Below are 25,506 nucleotides of genomic sequence, written 5' to 3'. Positions count from 1 at the left end.
TTACCGACAGCTTTTCTTTGAGATTCCTCAAAGTAAAAAAGAGGGCTACAGAAGATGACCCTGCTCTACTCCCAGGTCAGGGCTGCTCTGTGGGGAGAGAGACTGAACCACGGGCTAAACTGAGATCCTTTCCTAAAAGGATTCCTCCCCTTTGCCTGGATTTGGCAACGGTGGGATACTCTCACTGCATATGCTGAGGAATTTCATGATATTTTCTTCAAGGGAACCTGATCATTTCATTATTGAACCTTAACCCTGAGACAAGATCCTAGCTACAAGCAAGAGGGCAGTGATGGCACCTGCCCAAAACGGGAGCCAAGGAGCCAACACCCTTCTGTGCTGGAGGTCTGGCTGCCCTGACAGACCCAGGAATGAGGGGTGGAGATGAGGCCCAAGGAGGGTGCCCATGGAGTGGTGTGGCACCACCAAGATGGGAGGATGAGGGGAGGCAGCCGCCCTCACCTGCAGAGGCCCACGGGGCTGGGAGAGCCCGGGCTCAGGAGAGAGGATGTTGTGTACGCACTGGAAAAGGAGGGCTCACCTACGCCACATCAAGCCACATTGTATCTAGTGCGTCTCTTACTATTCTTCTAGGCTGTGATGGAAAAAAAAGTGGTGCCTTGGGTATGTGTGCACATGAGAAGAGGACTTTCTACCTTTTTTTACAAGAATGTTTTAAGAAAAAGTACTCTTAGTACCAAGAACATAAAAATCCACCATCCATTCATTCACTGAGACCCAAAGAGACCCCCTGTGGTCCCAGGGGCCACAAGCAATGGCCCTCACTGCCAGCCAAGCCGGGTGCTGTCACCTGGACTCCTATGAATTCTCACCAGGTAAGTAAGCACTCTTCCAACAAGCACCACTTGGGGGTGTGCCATGGTGGGGCTACGGGCCCACGTGGGCATGCACACCTGTGCTTACAAGTACAGACAGAAAGAGTGCACATATTCCCAGGGGCTAGTTTTGCCTGTAGTTAACAAATCTATGCAGTATTTTATTGATGGCAAGACAATCACAAGTTTTGGGACAATATTAAGTATTTCTTATTTCAACACGTTGCAGTACTTTTGAATTTCCAAAACTGTTATCACAATGCAAGTTCCAACTTGAGAGGAGGAAGAACAAGAATATACATTGAGCACATGAATCTCTGTGAGAATGTGTGTGTGGAAGGTGTATACACAAATCTATCTCTATATATAATTATGTACACACATATAAAAACTCAACACTTGACACTGGAATTACGTTCGTACATTGGTCTATGCCTTCTGGAAGAGGAGCTCAGTGGGAATCCTGCTTCCTCTTTTCTTCACCCGAAGATACACTCCTCTCTAAAGATCAGCTCTGACACACAGTCTCTCCTTAGCTGAGTGTGTGACAGACCCACTGGACAACTTATCAATGAGTCCTGCCAGGTCCTGCTGCACTTACAGGCTGCCAGTTTGGATTAGTTTCTGAGAAGTTCCAAATTCATTGCAATAACTTGTCAGAGCCCTGCTTTATGGAGGAATTTACCCCCTACCACACCCCAGATGGTCATTTAGCTCAATTATGACAAGCCCAATAGCAGCTTGGAGGAAGAGTCAATGCCGGCTTGGAGGGCAGGGCTTACTGATTTTGGCCAGAGTGGCTGCCCACTGCCTGGCTTTGGGCCAGCTCAGGGGTGGTGAGTCTGGGTCTATTTGGAATGCTGGCCAAGCAGGCTACATCACTTAGTGAAAGAGAGAGATCTCTTCAGAGATTTTACACATAGGTCCTCAGGTCTAAGTCCTCTCAGAAATGAGTCAAACATGGCAAGGACGTCTCTCTGGGAAGCCTTCTGGGGACCCCACTTCAGCCCTACCCTCAGGCAAGCAGAGTGCTGCTACAATAGCTGCAAAGGTCTGTGCACAAAGGTTTCAACTGCACTGTGCCAGAGTGGCAGAAACACGTCAAGACGTCAGCTTTTGCAGAACAGCATCAACAGCATTAGCAACCAAGGATTGGCAAACATGCATCTTCCAGGCGGCAGTTCTGCAGACCCTGCCTTTCCCAATCACAGACGGGCCAATACTGTGTGATACAGGCTCCAGCTTTCCTGGCATCCAAGGAGGAGGGCTTCAGGGGGCACACACTGAGATTCCGTTTGCCCTTCCCTTCCCTGCAACCCAGATGTGTGTGCTGATCGCTGGACAGGTTGGCTAAAACATTTTCATAACTACACATGGTGCCCCCAGTCTATAAACCAGCCCACAGTTGCCAACAGCACCCCGTCCTTCCTTCCTTCCCATGACCTCTTGTTCTGCCAATCACTAGGCGGACCACAGAGAGTGGAAGGTTGCCTGTGGCGAGTGCCCTCTCAAGGCTTTTCAGGGAGGGGAAAGAGGCAGAAATAATTCCAGTGGGCCTGCGGCTGGGCCCCCTGCAGTTCACAAGGCCTTAATTTCAGCTCGGGGCGTGACTAATGCCCCACTCTGGCCATGGAAGAAGGACAGAGTCAGAGCTGCCTCTTCAGAGGCTGTCTCATTCAATCAGTGTTTGATTTAACCAGGTAGGGCCTGTTTGGTGGATGCTGGTTGGTCTGGGCCAGACAGCCCGGGGATTGGAACCTAATTAAATCGCCCAGTTAATTGTTTAAATGTGTTGGTCTGGGGGTGGGAGGAGAGCAGAGGTGATGAACCGTTCAAAGAGGACAGGAAGGAGGAGGTGTGTGGAAAAGGTTCTCTGTAAGTTTACAAATATACAAAAACAAAAAAGCACATCTTTCAAATAAAAATGACTACATTTTTATCTGGCAAAAAGTTGTATACACATGGTTTAAATTTTTTTTTAATTTTAACAGTTTTTGGCAATCTTAATAAAGTACAATATATTACAACCAAACCAAAAAATAGTTGTTTAAGTAACAGCTGTTAAGAGTGACGTGATCCCTGATGCCCAGCCTCCCTCCCCATCCCACCCGACTCCTAGAGACAGAGAGAAAAGAAAAATCCTCCCATCTGGATAAGCTCATCTCCCACCCCCCTTAGGAAGCTAACCAATAGGAAGCAACACAACAAGCGAGTAGTGTTAAAGGAAGCCTGCGGTCAGGCTGCATTAGCAGGAGCAGCCACCCTCGCTGGCCGGAGGCTCCTGGGGTTTGTCCAGCTTGATGTCGATCACTGCAGGGGGCGGGGCTAAGGAAGATGACTCTCTCGGAGCTCCCACCCCCGCTCCTGCTCCGGTGCCCCCTAAGTTGCCCTGCGCAGCCCGTCTGTCCCTCAGCAAACACCCAGGAACTTGCTCTTTTCTTTGCCTGGGTGGGAAGGATGCAGGGTCACCAGCTCCCACCCTTCCACCTCTTCCCCGACCCTTCCACATGCCCTCACCAGTATCCACCAGAAGTAAAACTTGTCCTGGGCTGTGGGACCATCATCTAAACACAGGCCCGACAGACCCTTTCTTAGAAGGCTTCCCGGTAACCAGCCTCGGCCTCGGCCTTGTTACCTATCAGCCCCACCCCAAAGTGCCCAGGAGGTGGAGCCTGCTGTCCGGGCATGGAGCCCACCTCACAAAGTACAGGGCTACACGGGCCTTGCCCAGGTGGGCACAGCAACCCTGACCCCTCAAGCTCCCGTCAGAACGGGTCGCTTAGACCCTGAGGCTGCTGCTGTGAGAACCCACATCCCTGGGGGAGGGTGTCAGCATAGCCCCTCTCCAGCCCTTTCCACGGGCGCCGTGGGGACTGTGGGCTGGAGAAGCACCGATCGGAACCGCCAGAGGAGCGGGTGCAGAGTGCACAGCCAGGCCGCTCCCTCTGCCCTCACCAGGCTGAAATCTCAGCCAGGCCAGGCCAGGCCTGGTCACGGCACTGCACAGAATCGCCCTTCCTGTGGGGCTGGGAGTGGGTAGGGGTTGAAGCAGCCCTGCTATGGGACCTGCTGCCCATGTCCTAGGGAGGTTTTGTGGTCCCTAGGTAAGGACGATGGGAGAGGTTCTTCAGAAGTTAAGTACTATAAAAAGCCATGCTTCCCCTAAAGACCACGTACCACCTTCCCTCCTTACCACTTTTTGGCCACCTGGCCATGGCATATTCTGAGTATGACTTTGTCCATGACTTTTCCTGATTTTCCCTAAACCCCAATCTTCTTATGCACATTTTTATCCTGTGTTGTGTGTACGCAGCGTATATATACATAAACACACATTACTTATAACATGGTAGACTATAAATAAACTAGTAAATAGACAATGAACAACTGCCTTCCTTCCCACTGGGCAAACCAGACCACCTCTCTGAGCCTCAGTTTCAGCTTTTGGGTGTGGCCTGAGTTCTGGGGTGGACGGTGTGAGTGGTGTGCAGACCCTGCCCCCAGAGCAGTGGGGAGGCCTGGGCTGTGCAGGGCAGGCAGGGGAGGAGACACCTGGCGGGGCAGTCGTCTCGCATAGAGGAGGTTGGGCCATGCTGAAATCACGTCTGAGTGCACGGAAACGGAGATTCTACTTGTCCCCATGAAACACAAGTCTGTGTTCACTGGAAAGAAGGGCACTTACTATCTCTCACTCCCCACACTGTCACTCCACACACATCCCTCTGGCATTCCCACACTGTTTTGGAAGCTTAGGTGGTTCGAGCTGGATATGGTCTTAAGGACCTTGGAGTTCAGCCTCATCCCTGTACAGAGGAGGCCCCACAGAACAGCTATCTGCCAGGAAGGCTGGCCTGGAGAACTGGCAAGGGTCTGCCCACTGTTCTAACATACCACGTGGATAAATCAATGAATAAATGGCTTCTGCAGCACATCTTTCACTCACTTGTCAAAGGAAAAGGATACTGCCTTCTTTGCTTTTCTCCTGGACGTTCTCCATTCCAGGCAGAGCCGAGGCCACACGTCGGAAGAGCTGGGGAGAGGGGGAGATGCAGCATGAGCCCCCATCCTTCCCCTCCTGCTGCCGGTGTCTCCACCCTCTGCCTCTTCTCACCCTGACCTCGGGCTCTGCTCTCTTTCTGTCCCACTGACTGCACCCTGGACAGCAGGGGCTGCACCTAACTTCTCCCACCTGTGCCCCCAGCACCTCTCATGGCGTTGGGCCCCGGCAGGCCTCTCACCCAGGCAGGCTGGCCACAGGGTCACGAGGGGCTGAGTGTGGGTCATGGTGATGGCAGGGACCTACCCTAGTGCAGAAAACGACCTAGGTCCTGGGAGACAAGCTTCTGGCCCGCTGCCCATGTAGGGACCTGGTGTGGGGAAGGGACTTTCGACCTGCCCTTGAGACAATGACCCTCTCCTCAGGGAGCCCTGCGAGTCCACGGGCATCGGGGCAGCTGGGAGTCAGGGCCACACAGTCACAGCGGAGATTTTTTTGGAGGCAATAGGGACACAGGAGTGTGAATGTGACATTGTGGGTTTGCTTGGGTGTGGGTGAGTGCGATGTGCATATTGTGTGTAGAGGAGTATGGGTGGTGTGGTGTGGATGTGTGGCATCTGTGGGGGGGGGATGAGTGTGTATGGTGTGTACATGTACACATGTGGGGTTTCTGTGTGTGTAAGTCTGTAAAGTGTGCATGAGAACTGTGTGCGTGTGGTTGTGTGCGTGTGTGTGTGTGTGTGTGTGCGCGTGCGTGGAACCTAGCGGGTGACGGCAAGTACAAGGCAGAAACACAAGGCACCAGAAGATCCTCAATTCCCTCCCATCTCTCTACAAACACCAACTGCAGGAACTAGGTGAGTTCTGGGCTTAAAACTTCTCCACTGCCTGAGCTCTCTGAAGACAGCGTGAGTCTTATTCAAGGTCTCACCCCAGAGCCCAGCCGCATGGGAGCACGCAGGCTGGGTGACAGGACCAAGGGCGGTAAGGGTCCGGGCGGGGAAGCCACTGGTGGGCTCTGCGTGGTATGGACCTGTGGGCAGGCTGCAGGGGGGCTCTGAGCGTGGCTGGCAGAAGTGGGAGTTAGATGGAGGCTCTTGGGGTCACATGGGGGCTTCTGAGAGCAGATATGCTCACGTTCAGAGTCCAGGAGGCTACCTGTCCACATGGGGATGCCTCTCCACCACACAGGCTTAGAACCGACCATATACAACTCCGGCTCAGACCATCGCCTGGCTTCCAGAGCAATCCGGAAAGGGGGGCATCAGCATCTCCCTGACCATGGGGGCAGAGGCTACCTGCCCTCGGGGCTGCTGCTCTCTGCTTCCCTGCCCCCCAAGCCTTTCCATCAGGGCCGCGCAGAGCAGCAACCAGTGTCTCCTGCAGCCCTCCAGGGACAGGTAGCTCCCTCCTCCAGGTGACACCACGGCCACCCTGGCCTTATTCCGAAGGAGGCTGGTAAGGGGATGGGAGGGAAGAGAGCCATGTTGATGACCCTCCAACTGGCGTGGGGGCACTGAGTCCTGGGAGCTCGGGGCCTCCCATTCTGTCCCTTTCTGCTCCTCTGCCACCTCCCACTGGCAAGGCACTGCCCAGACTGGGTAAAGCCTCACTGCGTGAGGCCGGCTGCTGCAGTGGCAGCTTGTCTAGTGCCCCTGGACACTGCTGGGGGCGGCAGGGCAGAAGTGACCCCCAGCCAGGCCCCGACACTCCTCCAGCGGCACCTGTGCCCATGCCGGTCCCCTGGCCCAGGCCGCCCCCTCTCATCACCTCTCTGAGTCCTCTTTTCCCTGAAGACAGGGGTTCCTCACCTTCTTTTGAACCAAAGATTCCTTTGGCAGGCTGGCGAAGCCTATGGACTCCTTTTAAGTGTGTGAAATGAATTACATATAAGTTTTATGTAAAGGAGACCATTTAGTATTAAAACAAACTTCTAAAATCTTTAAAGATACAGACTTGTGACTAGCAGCCCGGGAACCTGTTAAAGAGCAGAAGCCGGCAGGGGGTCTGACAGCCCCTGAGATACTGAGGTGGGAAAAAGTTCAAGAGACCTGCCGACACCACCGTAAGGTGATAAGAAAGCGGCTGTGACCTCTACCGTGATAAAGCCCCAGGTGCTGCTAACATAGGAGTTGGGTTGCCTACGCTCACAGCTGCAGGAAATGCTGGAGACCCATCAGAGGTTAGTGCGGAGACACTTGTTTCCCACCTAAATCCACTGACCTGCTGAATTCCATCCGTGGACTCCTTGGGGGTCTGTGGACCCAGGAGAAGCCCCCTGCTCCCAGGCTCGGCCCTAACCCCACCCCCTCTACGGCTCCTCTGAGGCTTCTGACTCCCAGGCCTCCCCCCACCGCGAGCTCGGACCGCACTGTGGGTGGGCTCTTGTCTCCAAGCCTGCCTGGACCGCCACAGCCTTGAGCACGTGCCAAGCACAAGGCAGGAACCCCAAAATGCTGATTGGATAGACCCTCCTGCACGTCCACCCCACGTGAGGTAAGAAGCAGGGGAATGCTACGTCTCTCGGCCTCCTTGAAGTTGGTGGCTGATCCCATAGCCCCGACGGCCTGAGGGCGAGCAGTAGAGCTCTGGAGGCTACTCGCTCCCCAGCTGGTGGCTGGATGGCCCCACCTAGTCACTAGCCCCTTGGCCAAAGGCGGCAGACCCCACCTGCTTCACGTTGTAGCCGGTCTTGGCGCTGGTCTCGATGAACATAACGCTCAGTTCTTTGGCGCGCTGCTCCCCCTCCTCGATGGTTATCTGCCTGGAGGGGAGGCGAGGGGGGACCAGTTCAGTAGGGAAGTAGCCCCTGGTGGGGGCGGAGGGAGCAGCCTCAGATGATGGGGGCCCCTCAGTCAGCCCTGAGGTCAGGGCTGGACCCCAGAGCTCCCTCAGGGCACAGCAGGACACCAGCCCCTCCCTACTCCTTGGCAGCTCCATCCAGGTTGGGAGCAGGCCCTGAGGCAGGTGGCTTGCTGTCCCTTTCGCAGTGTCACCACGGCCAGAGCCAACATTCGTAAAGCACTGCCAGCCACAGACCGCCTCTCTGGGTGGTACCATCAGCCCCATTTTCCAAATGAGAACACTGAGGTTAAAAGTAATGGCCCCAAGGTCACCTACTGCAAAGGAGCTGGGCTTTGAACTCCGTTTTCTTCACTTCAAGGACAAGATTCAAATAAAGCAGCCTCTAATTCAGATTATTCCCTAAACGGGCAGAGTACATCTCAGGAAGCCCTCAGTCCATGACCCATTGCTCTACCTGCCCCATGAGATGCGTGGACCAGTGCAGGGAAGGGCGCTGGGGTCAGCCCTGTGCCTGGAGGATGGTGTGGAGCAAGCAGCCTCTTCAGGGAGAGCGTCCCACCCAGACACAGCGAAGGACCAGGCCCTTCACACCCACACCCACATCAGCCAGGCATTTCACAGGGGCAGGGCCGGTGGGAGCCCAAGGGCTGCTGTGTCTGTGTCCGCACTGAGGCCGGGCCCAGACCATGCGCTGCTGGGCCAGCCGGGCGCATATGGCTCCCCTCAGGCCACGCGTGGAGGCCTGCCCTGCCCCTGCCAGCCTGGAAGGTGGGGCTTCAGACATGACACACCTGTGGGTAGGCGTCTACCAGGTGCTTTCAAAGCCTCCGGTGCCCCAAGGGGGTCCTTCCCAGATGCAGGGGGACAGGTCAGACAGGGTGCTGGGCAGGGGGTAGCTCACAGGGGCTGCTCACCCACAAATCCCAGCACTCCCCGTCCAGGACGAGCTGCAGAGGTATGGAGGGGGCCCGGCCTGCAGCCCGCTGCACCTACCTCTTGTCGGCCAGGTCCGTCTTGTTGCCCACCAGCATGATGATGACGTCGCTGCCCCTCTCTGTTCTGACATCATCGATCCACTTAGAGGTCTGTTGGAAGGAGTTGAGATCTGGAGGTGGAAAGTGCAGATAAAACAGGGCGTGAGCGGCAGCCCTGGCAGGAGAGGGGGAGGGCGGGAAGGGAGTAAGACCAGGAGCAGGAGGGAGGGGTGTGTGCACCCTCAGACACCTGGGCAGCGCGGGAGCACAGTCCAGCGGGCCTGGGTCCTCCCAAGGACGTCCACACGTGTTTGTGGAGCTGTGCCCGGGGTCCCCGAAGGCCCCTCATATGCTGAGCCACCCTCTGGGGAGAGAAGTCACAGCATCTGGAAGGACGCTGGGTCATGTCTTCCTACTAGTGGTCCTAGGGCCCACCTGAGAGTCGGACCTGACTTTGGAGGCTCACAGCAGAGTGAGAAATGGGTGCAGTAGACTTGGCTGAGCTTGGAAACAGTGTGACAGTGTGTTTGTGGGACCGCAGCAGCTCCCAGCGCAGGAGGGCCCTGCAGAGCAGCCTCCCACTGACAGGAGCTCAGAGGGATTTCTGAAGAGCACCCTCAGGCCCTGAAAGTAAGGGGAGCGGGGAAGGCAGCCCCAGGAGCAGATAAAAGCCAGGAGAGGCCAGGCATTTCAGGGCAGTCCCCTCCTCAGTCAGAAGCTGTGACACGCCACCGCACAGAAGAGCAGTCACAGGGCGACGCCCACCACTCAGCAGCCCGCAGGCCCAAGGGGAGCGGAGGCTCCCTTTCCTGGAAACCTGGGCTTCTCGCAGCCTGACCTTCCTTATGCTCAGCATCAGGCTGCAGGAGCCCAGGCCTCCTCAGGGCCCAGCTCCCACCCGCTCTCAGGTGTGCAGGGAGCCTGCGGTCAGAGCCAGAGGCAGCCGGCTGGGGCATCCTCCCACCACACCCATGACTGCAGCCCAAGCGCTTGCCAGGTGTGTACCCTGACACCTGCCTGGGCAGTGGGGCTCTGCACCAGGCCCTACCCCTCACCCCAGCCCCACGAGCCTCCCTCAGGGCTGTGCGTCGCTCTTGAGAACAGCTGATTTGGCCAGAAGAGCCACAGTGTGTGAGAAGTGCAGGCCACCCAAGGCCCTCCTGGACCCGCTGGGCCTCCCCTCCCACGGAACCCGGTAACGAACTGGGATGCTGCTGACAAAACCACGGCTGCCAGGTCAAGGTTGGCCTGGGGACCAGCGTCTTCTCCCATCTTCACACACACACACACACACACACACACACACACACACACACACACACACACTCTGCAGCCTGGCTAGGGCCGCACCTGGCCCCGGAGCCCCTGCGAGCTGCCCTCCGCCCAGCACCCAGGCCCCACACTCACTTGTGATGTCGTACACCACCACAGCCACCGTGGAGTCCCGGATGTAGCTGGGGATCAGGCTGCGGAACCTCTCCTGGCCGGCTGTGTCCCAGAGCTGCAGTCGCACCTGTCACAGGGAGGGAGGAGGCTCAGGGGGCAGTGAGGTCCTCGTGGTGGGAGTGGGGGCTGAGGGAGGGCCCGGCTCTGGGACGCTGGCCAGGCACAGGCTCTCAGCGGTGCCCAGCATGGGCCCCAGGGGATAGGTCCCAAGGAGCCCTGCCCGTCCTCCCGAGTCAAGTCAGGCACTCACCGTACGATCCTCCAAGTACATGGTTTTTGACAAGAAGTCAATCCCAATGGTTGCCTGTTAGAGAAAAGCACAGAACGGTCAAACCCGAAAGGTCTCAGGCAAAGGGGCAAAAGCTGAGACACCCAGGCGGGGACACAGCCAGCAAAAGGGGTCACCCACGCCGAGCCTTAGGTGGGTTCTGCTCTGCTGCCCCACCCCCAGCTCAACAGTGAACCCTCTTGCCCCTCTCAGAGGGAGTGAGTTTGATCTAAACAAGGATGAGGATAGGTGTTTAGGGAGTGATACTTTTTGGAGAGGAAGAGAAAAGTGCTTTGGAAAGGAGAGGAGAGAACAGGTGAGGCGGCTTCCCCAGCAGCAGGGCCACTGGCACGTGTATCTCCTGCCCCGCTCAGGGGGGAGCCCGGAGGAGCAGGAACGAGGTGGTCTCCCTGCCCCAGCCTGCCGGCCCCGCCTGCCTCCTTCCCTCCCAGCCTCCACTCGAGTCTCCCAAAGCTTTTCTCCTCAGCCCTGGAACTCGAGCGCCTGGCGGGGGATCACCACTGGCCAGGAGGTGGAGCGGGGGCAGGGCGGCTTGCCACGGGGCGGGCAGAGAGCAGCTGGCTTTCCCCAGGGGCATCACAGCCACCCACAGCAGCATCTCGTTGCGAAACCCACCGGCTCTTCTCTACCCAGATCGACACACTGGAAGCCAGCTGTCTAGGTCACGCCTATGCCTCCTCTGTCTTGGCACAAGGAGATGCAGTTGGGCCAGATGGCTGGGACCCATCACTCACTTGCTGTGTGGCTTGGGGCAGGCCTCCAACCTCTCTGCGCCGAACCTGCACCCAGTGTTTGTGACGGGAGCAAGAGGCTTTCAGCATGAAACAGTCACTGCTATGTAATTAATAATAATGGAGACTCCGACACAGCCTGAATGTCAGGGCACTGGTTAAGGACACAGTGGTTCATCCAAATGATTAGAAACTTTGGCAGCCATTAAAAGTCACGTCCTTGAAAAATATTTAAGGATTTCGGGAAATGGTCGTCAGGTGAAAGAAAGCAGGTTACAAAACATCATGTATAGTGTGATCCCAACTTGATTAACTGAAGTAGAGATACAAGTATTTTTCATATTTTCTTAGACGTTGACGTGAAGGGACTACACTAAAGCCTTAATAGTGCTGGTGTCTGAGTACTGACACTGTGGGTACTTTTTTTTGTTTTTTTGGCTTCTTTCATTGTACCTTTTTCTATTTTCTACAATGAACATATAATAGTTCTAGAAGCATAAATAAAGCATTTTGAAAGAAAAATAGGGCTGAGAAATAAGCTTCATTGAAAGGAAAATTGTGCGGTGACTTCTGACTACAAAAACCACAACCAAGGGCTTCCCTGGTGGTGCAGTGGTTGAGAGTCCACCTGCCGATGCAGGGGACGCGGGTTCGTACCCTAGTCCGGGAGGATCCCACATGCCGCGAAGCGGCTGGGCCCGTGAGCCACAGCCGCTGAGCCTGCACGGCTGGAGCCTGTGCTCTGCAACGGGAGAGGCCACAACAGTGAGAGGCCCGCGTACAGCAAAAAAAAAGAAAAAAAGAAAAAAAAAACCACAACCAAGAAAGCCCAAGGAAATAGAAAAACCCATGTCTGCAGGCCCCCCGGCTGACTGCAAGCAGGTGCATGTACACTCCCACCCTCACCCATTCCACAAAGGAGTTAAAGTGGCTGCATCCTCCTGGAAGCTTGCTTTAGTGCAAAGATAGGGAGTGTCAAGGAATCATACAATTCTACAACATGCGTGCTAAGCAAACACCTTAGACACAACTCAATCCCCTACTCTGGAGACCTGGAAAGTTAAAGCACACACCGAGCGTGACTTTGCCAGTCAGAGGCAGAGCTGGGAGGATCAGTGTAAAATCTTGGCATCACTTGGGCTCTTTCAACCCCAGCTTTGCACACCTTTCCTGCATGGTGTAGCCACTGGGGAATAAGTCTGGAATTGACGAGCGGCTTGTAGACTGAGCCTTGTTCCTTAACAGTCACACTACCTCCACTTATTAGTATCTGTTAGAGCAATGATCCTTGTCTGCTGTCACGGAGAAACGTACAGAGCAGGCAGACATCTCTCAACTTCAGTGCTCAGTGGGCTCCCCAGGGACTGCCAAGCTCCTTCTGTAAAGTGACCCTTGAGCTAAAAATCCAGGTGTATGACCTCAGGATTGGTAGCAGGGACTGCTAGCTGTCCCCCAACACGGAGTCTCCCTTTCTATAGTATTACGACTCCAAACGTATAGATAAACTCATGGCTGCCCCAAATAAAGACTGTATTTCCCAGCTTCCTTTGTAGCTGGGTGGCTAAGTTCTCTGGTCAGTGGGATGTGAAGATGACATTTGCATCTTCTGGGATGGGTCCTTCATGGGGAGAGGCGATGTACCCACAGCTGCCCCTTTCCCTTTCCCACTGTTTGGAATAAAGACAGGTGGTAATAAGTCATATTGGCCCATCCAGAGGAAGGTGACAGAGTAGTGGCGACAGATGAACCAGACAGAGGAAGCCTGAGTTCCTGCCTGTAGAGCCCCCTCAGCAGCCTGAGACTCTTACGCCCAGACTGTTGTGTGACAGAGAACTGGACTTCTATTTCGCTTAAGCCACTGTTATTTGCAGTTTCTTTTAATACAGCCTAGCTCTATCCAAACTAATAGAGCAAAGAACCACGGAGAAACATACCCCTCAAGGGTGGGCAGCATGGATGGTGACAGTGATGTTCCTGATGATAATGTAACAACAACAACCCCATTTCGCCTCACATGTGCTTCCATGGAGGACGGAGAAGTCACCAGATGACATGACAAGGATTGTGCCTTGTGGATCAAGCTCTGGTAAAGCTCAACCCAGTGGCCTCCATAATCATAAACACCATTTGCTGAACACTCACATACTTTACTACCCCTCACAATAGCAGTTCAGTGGTAATGATGAAAGTAAGGCTGAAAGGACCAACTTCCTATCTCTCCAGCTCTCTCCCACCTCTATTCCCACTTTCATGCTTCTTCCACATCAGAGAAACACCTGGTTCCTTAAGTGCCCAGTCTCTCAGACCTGTTCTGGCCACACTTCCCACCCAGCCAGGCCGTTGAGCCGCAAAAGACCTTCCCACAGCTGCACACACTGGTGCCAAAGCACAGGCACTGTCCTTGGATGTGGCTGAGGCATCAGCTCTGCTCAAAAACATCTCCCTAAGTTTCACTTCCAATAATGGCTAAGCAGTTTGTATCAAACTAACCCACCCACAGATAACTATTATAAACTCTGCACAAATGCCACAAATAACAATTTGCAATCACCGAAAAGTGATCAAAAGCAGGCAGAAAATGGAGGGGTTATAATCTCTAAAGGAAGGGAAGAAAATGAAGTGAGATCCTATGCTTAACCAGTTTTTCCCCTGAGGTAGCTTCCTAGTCCCACCAAGTTAGAAGGACTTGGTAAACACCTCAGGCATTTCATGAGAACCCCAGAAGGGCCAGCTCTGGGAAAAAGGACATCATCTCAGGACTAACGGTTATATCAGAGGACTAAGGAAAAAACCAAAAGAGACCTATCTTAACAAACTTTAAACATGGTAAGTAGGTTCCATGTCCTGGCTATTGTAAATAGTGCTGCAATGAACACTGTGGTACATGACTCTTTTTGAATTATGGTTTTCTCAGGGTATATGCCCAGTAGTGGGATTGCTGGGTCATATGGTAGTTCTATTTTTAGTTTTTTAAGGAACCTCCATACTGTTTTCCACAGTGGCTGCACCAATTTACATTCCCACCAAAAGTGCAGGATGGTTCCTTTTTCACCAGACCCTCTCCAGCATTTATTGTTTCTAGATTTTTTGATAACAGCCATTCTGACCGGTGTGAGGTGATACCTCACTGTAGTTCCGATTTGCATTTCTCTAATAATTAGTGATGTTGAGCATCTTTTCATGTGCCTCTTGGTCATCTGTATGTCTTCCTTGGTGAAATGTCTATTTAGGTCTTCCGCCCAGAAGATGTGACACATATATACAATGGAATATTACTCAGCCATAGAAAGAAACAAAATTGAGTTATCTGTAGTGAGGTGGATGGACCTAGAGTCTGTCATACAGAGTGAGGTAAGTCAGAAAGAGAAAAACAAATACCGTATTCTAACGCATATATATGGAATCTAAAAAAAAAACAAAAACAAATGGTACTGATGAACCTAGTTGCAGGACAGGAATAAAGATGTAGACATAGAGAATGGACTTGAGGACACGGGGTGGGAGGGGGAAGCTGGGGCAAAGTGAGAGTAGCATCAACATATATACACTACCAAATGTAAAATAGATAGCTAGCTGGTGGGAAGCAGCAGCATAGCACAGGGAGACCAGCTCGGTGCTTTGTGACCACCTAGAGGGTGGGAGGGAGACACAAGAGGGAGGGGATATGGGGATATAGGTATGCATATGGCTGATTCACTTTGGTGTACAACAGAAACTAACACAGTATTGTGAAGCAATTATACTCCAATAAAGATCTACTAAAACAAAAAAAAAAACAAAAAAAAACATGGTAAGTAAACTCTTCCAAAAAAAAAAGGATTAAGTTGCCCATAATTTAATTCCCCATTGAAATAAAACTCAACACTCTTCAGAGGAAGGTAACAGAATCTATGAATCTCTACAACTTATTATTATTCACGATGTCCACTACACAATAAAAAAGGATTAGACGTGAAGAGGCAGGAAATTTAAGCCATAATTAATGGAAAAAACTCAATAGAAACAGATACCCAGATGACTCAGATGTTGGATTAGCAGACAAGAACTTTAAAATAATTATTATAACTGTGTGAAAAATATAAAGGAAAAAGATGAATACTATGGGTGAATTTCAAGAGATATATGGAGACTAAAACAAAACCCAGAAATCTTAACACAAAAAAACACAATACCTGAAATAAAAATGCCTTGGATTTGAATAACAGCAGCTAGGACACTTCAGAGGAAAGGGCAGTAAACTTGAAGACAGTCCAAAAGAAGTTGTTCAAACTGAAGCACAGATTTTTAAAAGATAGAATAAAAATGAACAGAACTTCAGGAACTTCTAGAGCAATATAAAGACCTGATATACATGTAGATGGGGTTTCAGAAAGAGTAAAAACAAACAAACAAACAAAAACTAATGGTCAGATATTTTCTCAATTTGATTAGAAACATCAACCCACAGCTTCAAGAAGCTCAGTGAACCTAAAACAGGATACAAAGGAAACCACACCCACACAAGTCATAGTCAAATTGCTGAAAACTAAAGATAGAGAGAAAACCTTAACAGCAGCTAGGAAACAGAAAGACACAATACATACAAGGAAACAATGACAGGAATGATGGTTGATCTCCCTTCAGAAACAATTGAGAACAGAAGACAATGGAGCAAAATCTTTAAAATTCTAAAAGAAACAAACCACCATCATCCCCATCATGTAAGCCTAGAATTCTAAAGCCAGTGAAAATTTCCTTCAACACTGAGAGCAAAACAAAAACATTTTCAGATAAGGGAAAACTGTGATCATTTGTCACCAGTGAGCCCTCATTACAGGAAATGAACACTTTAGGCTGAAGGGAAATTTTACAGATGGAAGTTTGGATCTTTAAAGAAGGAATATAGGAGCACCAGAAATGGTAAGTCTGTGATATATAAAAACATGTGACTTGTCCTCGACCACCTCCTGTTTCCATCCACATCAGTAACAATTCCTAACATCCTCCTGTTTTGTCCCTGCTTCATCCTCCATGAGACTCACTCTCAGAAGATGGCCTCAAACCTACTTTACAACATCAAGTACAAACCACTTCAATTCCTTGCTTTTACCCTCTAATATAACAACGATGATAACTACAGTAACAATGACTAAACATCTGAGTGCTCATCATGTGCCAGGTAAGAACTTAATATGCATTACTTAACTTAATCCTGATAACCTGTGCCATGAGTTATGCTCTTTAGTATTTAGACGTTTCTGCTAAGAAGACTGAGTAAAGTTGATCCCTGAGCAACGTGTGGGTTGGGGTGCCGACCACCCACACAGTGGAACACCCGTGTATAACTTACAGTCGGTCCTCAGTATCGCACTTCGGTTCCTCCGTTCAACCAACTGCAGATGGTGTAGTACTGTAGTACTTACTACTGAAAACAACTGCATATAAGTGGACCAGCCCAGTTTAGACCCACCTTGTTCAAGGGTCAACTGTATAAGAGATGCTAAATTACTTGCTCAGTGTCAACAGCTGGAAATGGCAGAGCCAGAATACAAAGATATTTGCAAAGCTGTCTATGTGTGTCCAGCCGTATCTCCATCCCTCCAGCCTCTGAGCATTTGCTCCTTCTGTCAAAGCAAGCCTCTCCTTGGGGTTCTCTTGGCCCTGAGCCTCTCAGCCATCAAGGTTCTTTTCTCTTTTCTCAACCCTTCATTCTCTACTCACTCTTTCCTTTCATCCAAGAAACATTCTTAAAATTCTTGCATCCTTAAAAAAACAAAACCTTCCCTGTCACTAAGCGGCTCTCCAGCTCTCTGCCAATCTCTCACCTCCATTCCCTTGGTATGCTTCTTGGAAAAGGACCCAAACCAGCTGTCCCCACTTCCTCTCTTCTCACCCACTGCTCAGTGGTCTGACTCCTGCCCCTCTGCCCACTGAGGCTGCTCTGGCTGTGGTCGCCATGGCCATTCATCTCCAAATTGTAAGGACACTCTATAGGCCAGACTCTACTAGATGTACTTGACCCTGTGGACCAATCTCTTCCTTGACACTCTTCCTTCCTTTGTTTTCATGATGTGACTTGTTTCTGGCTCTCCCTGCCTCTCTAACTGCTGTCCCTTATTGGCCTCTTACAGGATCCTCTTCCTTTCTCTGTCCCTAAAATGTTGGTGTTCCCTACTGTGTCAGGGGACCTCATTTACTGTCATAGCTTCAAAAAGGATGTGCTGCTGGCTTCCCAACCTACATTCCAGGCCTCACCTCTGTCCTGAGCCCCAGATCCAGGTATCTGACTGTTTACTGGACACGTCCATCCACGTGTCCTCTAGACCTCTCACTAAACATATGTGTCCCACCCGGAGCCCCTCATCCCCCTCCAGACTTACATCTTCTACTTTCCCCATCTCAATGAATGGCACCTCCACCTCCATGGGTGCCCAAGCCTCCAGAAGCCCTCCTGAGTTCCTCCTCTTCCCTTGCTCTCTCGTCCACCCCCTCACAGCAGAGGAATCACTGAGCTGATACTTTGCGTCCTGAGTGTTTTCACCTGTCTGCTTCTCTCCATCCCCACCAGCACTGCCCCAGTTCAGTCCTCCAACTTCTTTTACCTGAACAGCCTAACAGCTTCCTGACTGGTCTCTCTGCCCTGAGGTTCTCCCTGGATAAAAATAATCTCTCACCAGCACCAGTGTTATCTTTCTAAAACATAAATCTGACCATATCACTCCCTACTGCCCCCAGGAAACAATCCAAACACTTCAGCTTGGCCTGCAAAGGGTCTGCCCGTCGCTTCCTTTGACCTCGTTCCCCTCTTTCCCAGCTTGCACTTCATACTTTAGTAATAATACTGTGGTCAGGACTCTACACGCACAAGTCACTTTGTGTTTCTGTGCCTTTTCTAAGGCTCTTCCACATGGTTAAAACCTAATCAGAGATCAAGATTCAGCTCCTCTGCTGAATCCAGTCATCTTCTGAGCCCTCAGGTTGGCCTCAGGGCCCCTCATTTAACAGTTTCTTTTCTAAACTGGAAAGATCTCATACTAGTCAGTCTCTCCCAGTGGCCAGTGATGTGGTAATTCTCAACACGTAGTGCATGGACCACTTGCTTCAGAATCACATCAGAAGCTTGTTAAGTATGCAGATTGCTGAGCCCAGCCCAGACAGACAGAATCACAATCTCTGGGGTGTCAGTCTGGGAATCAGAATTCCAGACAAGCCCTCAGATAACTCATTTGTGCAGTAAAGTTTGCAAACAACTGCGTAGATTCTGAGCTCCTGCTGTAATTGGTCTGAGGAGTCTGTGGTATCCAGGAGGAGGGGCAGATTCCTTGCCTGGGGTGAGAGACAGAGAGATGCCCATGCCTGCAGAAGGGGCTAATCATGGATGAAAAAACCAAGGCTCACTCTGAACTTAGGTCATACAGGTGGGGGTGGCAGAGGCAGGATTAGAACCCAGGTCTCCCTGACTGCAAAGCCCCTGCTCCTGACTGTTGAGCTGTATTCCCTCTGCTTCCTGAAGTCCTTTCATTTCTGAAGCTGTCACTGAGTGTGTGTGGGGGGGTCACATCCTTTCTGGCTCCCTCCTGTCAGAATCTATGGTCATTAGCCATAACAGCTCAGCAGAGTCCACATTAAGAGGAAGTTCATTTGCATTTTAACAACAACAACAAAAGTCAGCTCTCTAAGGGCAGAACAGAAACAAGAACTTTTAAGATGGCCTTGGTTACCAGAAATTTTCTAGCTCCTTGGCGTCGTTTATTTTTCCAGACACAAGGCATAAGCAGTTGGCCCTACACTACTGCCAGCTGGAGGCCATTGCTCCCAGACAGGCCAGATCTGCAGGGAGAAGGTGGTCACGGTCTTTCCTGGGCAGCTCCTTTCTGGCATATGGTGTAAGTAAGTAGCACTCATTCACTTATTCACTCTTGAGTGTTTACTATGTGTTAGACCAAAATAAGCCCTGGTCCCAGCCTATAAGGAGTTGTTCCCTCCCGTGGAATGCTCCTCCATATGGCTAACACCTATTCACAGTTCACGATTCAGCCTTGAACTTCCAAACTTGTGGAGGCGCTAAGATTAGCACACAGAACTATGGTCCCTGACAGATGGGTAGGACTATTGTAGTTAGAGGGTCTCTAAGAGGAGGCGGACCTTGCTTCTGATTGATTTCTTGAGGAAAGGCAGGGCAACTATGCCAGTCCTTGAGTGAATACTAACTTACCAGCAGGTGAAGATGGGGAAATAGTAGAGGATGGGAAGTACGGGGAGTAAATCCCAGATGGAGGGAATGGGGGTGTTCCGATTTTGGTAATCAGAATCAACCCTCTTACAGATTACAATTATAAATTCTGAGCAGAATGTAAAAAACAACTAACTGAAGGCACTAGAAAGTGACAAAAGCAGGTAGAATCTAGAGGAGAGTCAACACTTAAAAGAAGAGAATGGCCCTGGGCAAGGCTCCTGTTTTTACGACTGTTCATTCACCTAAAGGCAGCCCCGGCTGGAGCTGAGGGGTAGCTACAGCTTGGCAAGAAACCCATAGTCTTACTGGTTAAAAATGAGAGGGCAGATCATAAAACTATCACAGCAGCTGGAAAATGTGGAAAATCCTGGAGATGAGAAATCCCAAATTCTGCATGTAAATGCTACCCAAATCTCTGGCCCAAAGAGACCACAAGTAGCCTAAGACTGAAAACCAAACAAACAAAGCTGAACAGAACTTTAAGTTGCTGCCTACCACGGGGGAGAGAATTGAGAATTTGGGTTCAACAAGTACTATTCCAAAGGAACAAGCAGAATCCATAGTCTTGATCACAATGTGTAGTATACAACTCAAAATTACTATACATATGAACTAAAAGCCGTATTTAAGAAAAAAAAGAATAAATGGAGACCAGCCCTGAGGTGACCCAGATGTTGAAAGTAGCAAGCATTTTTCGGCAGCTAATACAATTATGCTCAAACATATAAAGAAAACATGCTCACAATGAAGACACAGATTTTAATCTGTGCATCTCAGCAGAGAAACTATAAAGAAGCAAATATAAATTTAGAACTAAAAATACAATACCTGAAATTTTTAAATGCTTAACAGAAGACAGCAAATGACAGATGAAACAGTGAACTTGAAAACAGATCAATAGAAATTATCTGAAAGGATAATATGGGGACACCAGACAAAAAGAACAACTAGCTACCCACGTAGGCCACAACCTCCATTCCCTCTCAAAGGTCAGCACAGGTCATACAGTGTGTGAGTGTATTGATGGGAATGTGGTTATGAGTGTATGTGAGTAGACACATGATGAATGGAGATACACAAGTGTGCATGCAACTGTGTATCTGCATGTGGAAGGTAGTAGGTGTAAGAGGCTTGTGTGGGTATGAGTGTGTGGTAGGGAGGGAGTCATTTCTCCTTTGAAGGTAAAGCCCAGATCAATGTATGCACACAGCCCTGGTGAGGCCAGGAGGCTAAGAGGCTGAGGTGACCAGGAGCCTCCATGGGGGAGGGGGACAGATTTCTGCCAGCAAACCTAGGCTCCCTGTCAGTGCCTCCTAGAGCAGTGCATGGCCAGGCCTAGAGGATCTGGCATGCAGCTAGCAGAGTGCCCCACCCAAATGGACCTGGGTGGGGTCATGTGCCCAGAGGGCCCTGGTCCGTCTTCAGGGACCTCTGCCAGTGCCTTGGCAGGCTCTGAATGCTGTATAATGGGCTTGGAAGAACACTGTGTTGGGAGTATCCTGGAAAAATGACAGCCTCTCTGGCCCTCAGCTTCTTATCTCTAAAATGGGGATAATCACAGCTTCCTTCAAGGACTCTTGGATCAAATGAGTTAGACTGCATGAAGGTACTCTGTGCAAACAAAATGAAGACTGACCAACTGACTGAGGGATTTCCAAAAGATGCTGTAGAAACTTGGTCCTGGGAACCTTTGTGCTTGTAATCTGTATTCACATCCCAATAAATGAGTGTTCCCAGAGCTTCAGGAAAGGCTGGCCCTCAAAGAGGTGGGTTCCAAACGAACCATGGAGTCTTGGCCACAGCATTCATTTTCTGTATTCCGTATCCTCTTATGAGGTATGCAGTAAATTATTCTTGCTGGAAACTTTTCCACAAGGATGTAAAGAGGGTATCAAGACAACACGAGCAGCAGGCTTGACTCTGAGACTCTCCTACCAGTACATGACCCCCATGATCCTCCCCTTCCCTCCTCGACTGTGCTGGGTGAGCCTCCTGGGCTCGATGGGCTCGATGCCCCTCCGAGGAGGCTGGACTGCATCCTGCTGTGGTTAGATCACCCCAAACCTGGCAATGCTTATTTATTCCTTTAATATTGCTGAACTTGCCAACTGTACTGCTTATGAAAAATGGCAGGCACTTCGTTTTATACAAAACAGGTGGAACCTTAACAAGGACAGATTTCATAGCTGCGTCCACATTTATCTTCTTCTGAATGTGGTATTAACCAGTGTTAACAGGGGCTCAGACACACAGTTCAGAATGATGGTGTGTTACACGCCTCCCTCTACACGAAAGCTCCCATTGGCCCAGCATATGCCCGAGGAAAGAGATGTTTCCTGAGGCACTTGTTGAAATCGTTTTTGCTACGTGCATTTATTATGAAATGTAATTTTGCATCCACATTCTGACAAGACACAGTAATAAAGTGTGCTGTGGAAATTTGCATGGTAATTTGCATGAATTGACTCAAGATTCTCTTCTCTGGAAGAGAGATCATGAAAAGGAATGTATTTGTGTCTTCTTTTAGCCTTGGCCAGGCCTTGGCCTGTGGCTGGGGAAGCATCCCCAAGTGGCAGAAAGCAGCTGGGCATGACAAGCCCTTGACAATGAAGCTGCTGTTTGTGCTCTGCACCACCAACCATCAGATGAGAGTATCGGTAAAGACATGCAAATAAGCATGCAAAATGAAGCTGGCAAAACTTACGGATTCAGACCAGCAAGTGGATGCTGTGGGGGAAGGAGACAGCAGCCTCTGGGAAACACGCTGGGCACGGTCTGGCCTTGCCAGCAGCTCAACCAAGTGCTGCGGAGGAGGGGCGGCTGGCTGGGAGGCCACAGCGCAGGTATCAGGATTCTTTCAGACACCTCAGTCTCAAAGTCTACACAGTCCCTGTGGCCACTTTCCTCCCAATGGGGAGTGGCTTATGCCACCACCCAATACAAATGCCACCACTTATGCCACCACCCAATACAAATATTTATCAATTGCTCTTTTATTTCCTGACTGTGCTCTGAAACATCAACCAAACAATATGCACCTTACAACTTTAAACAAGGGGTGAAATGTCATCAAAATTAGTCAATCCTTCCAGAAGCCACACAGATGCCCAGGGATGTGTGGCCTGAAGCTCCCTGAGAGGTCTCCCACAGGCTCACAAATGGATGCAATGCATCAGCCCTCTCCTCATCTCTTAGGGAGAAAGATGTTCTGGGGGATGGACTTTTGAGGGCATCTAAGCGCTGTCTATGAGTAACCTATGAAGCGAATTAGGAAGGATTACTAAAACCTGGGTCAGAGTCGCACGATGGGGCCACTTCACTTATGAACGCTAGCAGGTGCTATTGGACTCCCCCAATACCAACTGGCAACCTCCTACTCCCTTGCCAGCCTGGAAGTAAAAGTGAAATGCTGCTTTCCCAGCCTCTCTAAAGGATAATGGTGATCATGTGACTCAGTTCTCGCCAATACGACATAAGCTGCAGTCTGCTGGAGGGGGAGGGGATTCTAGGGAAGCTCTTGCTATCTTTATCTGCCTTGAATGCAGAGGTGACCTATGGAGCCAGGCTGCATGAAGATAACCCACAGAACAAGAAGGCAGAATAGACTGACAGCAGGGGTCTGGGACCTGCCTGATGGCATCACTGGGCAGCTGGGCCACCTCCAGTCCTACCGTGACTTCTCGCACCTGAAAAACCAAAGCCCTTCCTTGTTTAAGCCAGGTTAGTCAGGTTTCTCTACTAGAGGCTGACTTCATACCTAATTTGCAATATGCTTGACAAAAGAGCGAAAGAAGCGCAGGGGAGAGGAGGGAGGGAAAGAAAAGATGTTACAGCAAGTCTGCCCTCAGACCAGTCCCAGGTAAACATCCAAAAGGAGCACCTGGGTGACTGGTGGGGCCCAAGTGGGTGTCTGAGGGCAAGGTCATCTTGCCAAGCTGCCTGCCTGGCATTCAGGGGCATTTCACTATATAAGAGTGTCACCTCACATTTTGACCACAGAACCTAATGTTTGCGAAAGGTGGAACTCTACTGCATTAATATGATAAAATCATCACATTGCTAGAGCTAACCAAAGATGGAGTCCAGTGTTCTGCCAGAAGTCTGGGGCCCTGGCAGCATCTGGCAGAGTGCCAGAGCTCTGCACAGGCAAGCATGGTTGGGAGGCCCACAGTTTCCCATGAAAACACTATGTTAGTAAGTTATTGTTAGCTTCACTTCATCATTACCAACTTAGTTTGTTGTGGAGTTGTTGGTTTGCTTCGCTCTCTGTATAGAGCATGGTAATGCACATTTGTATCAACAGTATTTCTGGCCTATAATTTTCCATCATCCAGGCTTTAAGACCTCCATGAGCTATGGTTTAAATACAAATTAACCACATCCCTACTGCTAAAGTTTGAGGCCACTGGTCTAGGTGATGCAGGGGTTAAATGCCATCCAAATAATTTCCAGGTTAAAAAATGCAATACTAAGAAACTGGGATGCTGGCCCAGAATCTCTCAGCTAAGTGACAGAGGTGGGATTTGAACCCAGGCCTCTGCATACAGCATTGTTTTGGAGGAGAAAAAAAGAGCTGATATAAGAGGATGTGCTGACTCTTTCTCCTCTGTGTGACCCCACTCTGACCACCTCGACAGGGGTGGAAGATTCTGCCCCTGTCTCTCCAGGTGCCGGGTGGTTACTTGGACACCACCTGGGGATACGTGGCATCTTGGATTCTATGGGGAAAGGCCCCTCCTCCTGGCCCTCCACCTGCTCTCTACAGTCTGACCCAGAAAACTCAGTAGCTCTTGGGACTTCAGGAATCCAGATCCTTCCAGAGTCTCCTGGGCCCACCCACATAACAGCCATTTTCAAACATCTTCACTTGACTGTTCCACTATCACTTCCCACTCAACTTTTCATTTTGCTTTGTGTTGACGGCACCGATATTCTTCTGGAGTGTCTGGACAGAAACCCAGGTCCCACTCCTCTCCCTCTTCTGCACCCCACAGGCCTACTCTGTCCACTCGCCCTTCCCACTGTCCTGTGTGTCTAGGCCCAGGCTTGGCCCAGGCCCCTCACTCACATCCCACGCAGCCCTGCATGACTGCTCAGTGACGTTCCTCCCTCCCATGCTCTGCCCTTCCACTCACAGAGCTGCATCCAAGTCTGCGGGCCCTGCTGCAACTGCCGTCCCTGCCCTGGCCGGGACCCACAGGCCTGTCTCCTGCAAACTCTGGGGTCTTTGATCCCATCGGTGCCCACCGTAGGAACCACAATAGCTCTCTCCATTCCCTGCCCCATAAGCCCAAGCCCCGCTGAGTTCCTAGGGCCTCCACAGCCTCATCAACTAGGCCCAACCCGCTGGGACAGCAGGCACAGACCCTGGAAACCACAGTACTTCTAGAGGCCCAGAAAAATGTGTTTTGTTTTGTTTTGTTTGCGGTACGCGGGCCTCTCACTGTTGTGGCCTCTCCCGTTGCGGAGCACAGGCTCCGGACGCGCAGGCTCAGCGGCCATGGCTCACGGGCCCAGCCGCTCCACGGCATGTGGGATCTTCCCGGACCGGGGCACGCACCCGTGTCCCCTGCATCGGCAGGCTGACCCCCAACCACTGCGCCACCAGGGAAGCCCTGTGTTGTTTTTTTTAAACTTTTTAAATTTTAATATCTTTTAAAATCAAAAGAAAAAAATGAATATAATAATAATGACATATAATAATGAATCCAGCCTGTATTGTCTTCATCTTTATAACAATAGTTATAAAATATAATTTACATACATTATATGTATTTGTGTGCATATATATATATATATATAGCTTTTTAATGAAGGAAGGAGCAAAGTGCCCTGGAAGGCAAAAGTGCCTAAGGCCATGAAAGTCAAAAGGCAGCTCAGCCAGTAGCCCGTCCACAGGCCCGCTAGGACCCTCCACTCCAAAAAGGCAGAGCCCGCCCCGGCACCGCCCCCCACGCATGCGCAGCACTGGATCATTGCACCTGGGGCCCCCACCAAGGCTTCTCCTTCAGCATACTAATCCTCCCTCCCACACAGTGGCATCAGATCCTCCCTGCCCTTTCCCACTCAGCTCCCACCCTCTCCTCCAGGAAGTCTTCCACACCCACTAGAACAGCCACTGACCCCTGCCTTGTCTGAAGCTCCATGCCCCCAAGGACCACAACACTCTTGACGAGCTTCACGCATTAATGTAGGATGAGAGAATGAGAGGAT

General features: G+C 50.8%; 1 protein-coding gene across 1 annotated transcript in view; it reads right to left on the bottom strand.

The window, feature by feature from the left end:
* Positions 1–2,983: 2,983 nt before the first annotated feature.
* Positions 2,984–25,506, bottom strand: part of RAB6B (RAB6B, member RAS oncogene family) — a 54,558-nt gene continuing 32,035 nt past the window's right edge. Inside the window, exons 3-8 of the mRNA XM_060149181.1 lie at positions 10,309–10,362; positions 10,020–10,125; positions 8,632–8,743; positions 7,504–7,597; positions 4,800–4,866; positions 2,984–3,146 (exon numbers count right to left, since the gene is read on the bottom strand). Coding sequence (XP_060005164.1) covers positions 3,082–3,146; positions 4,800–4,866; positions 7,504–7,597; positions 8,632–8,743; positions 10,020–10,125; positions 10,309–10,362 — 498 coding nt within the window. The 3' untranslated portion in view covers positions 2,984–3,081. The remainder of the gene's footprint in view (positions 3,147–4,799; positions 4,867–7,503; positions 7,598–8,631; positions 8,744–10,019; positions 10,126–10,308; positions 10,363–25,506) is intronic.

This window comes from Lagenorhynchus albirostris, chromosome 5, assembly GCF_949774975.1.
Source record: "Lagenorhynchus albirostris chromosome 5, mLagAlb1.1, whole genome shotgun sequence".
Classification (NCBI taxonomy): Eukaryota; Metazoa; Chordata; class Mammalia; order Artiodactyla; family Delphinidae; genus Lagenorhynchus; species Lagenorhynchus albirostris.
This window is presented reverse-complemented; position numbering and strand designations above follow the sequence as displayed.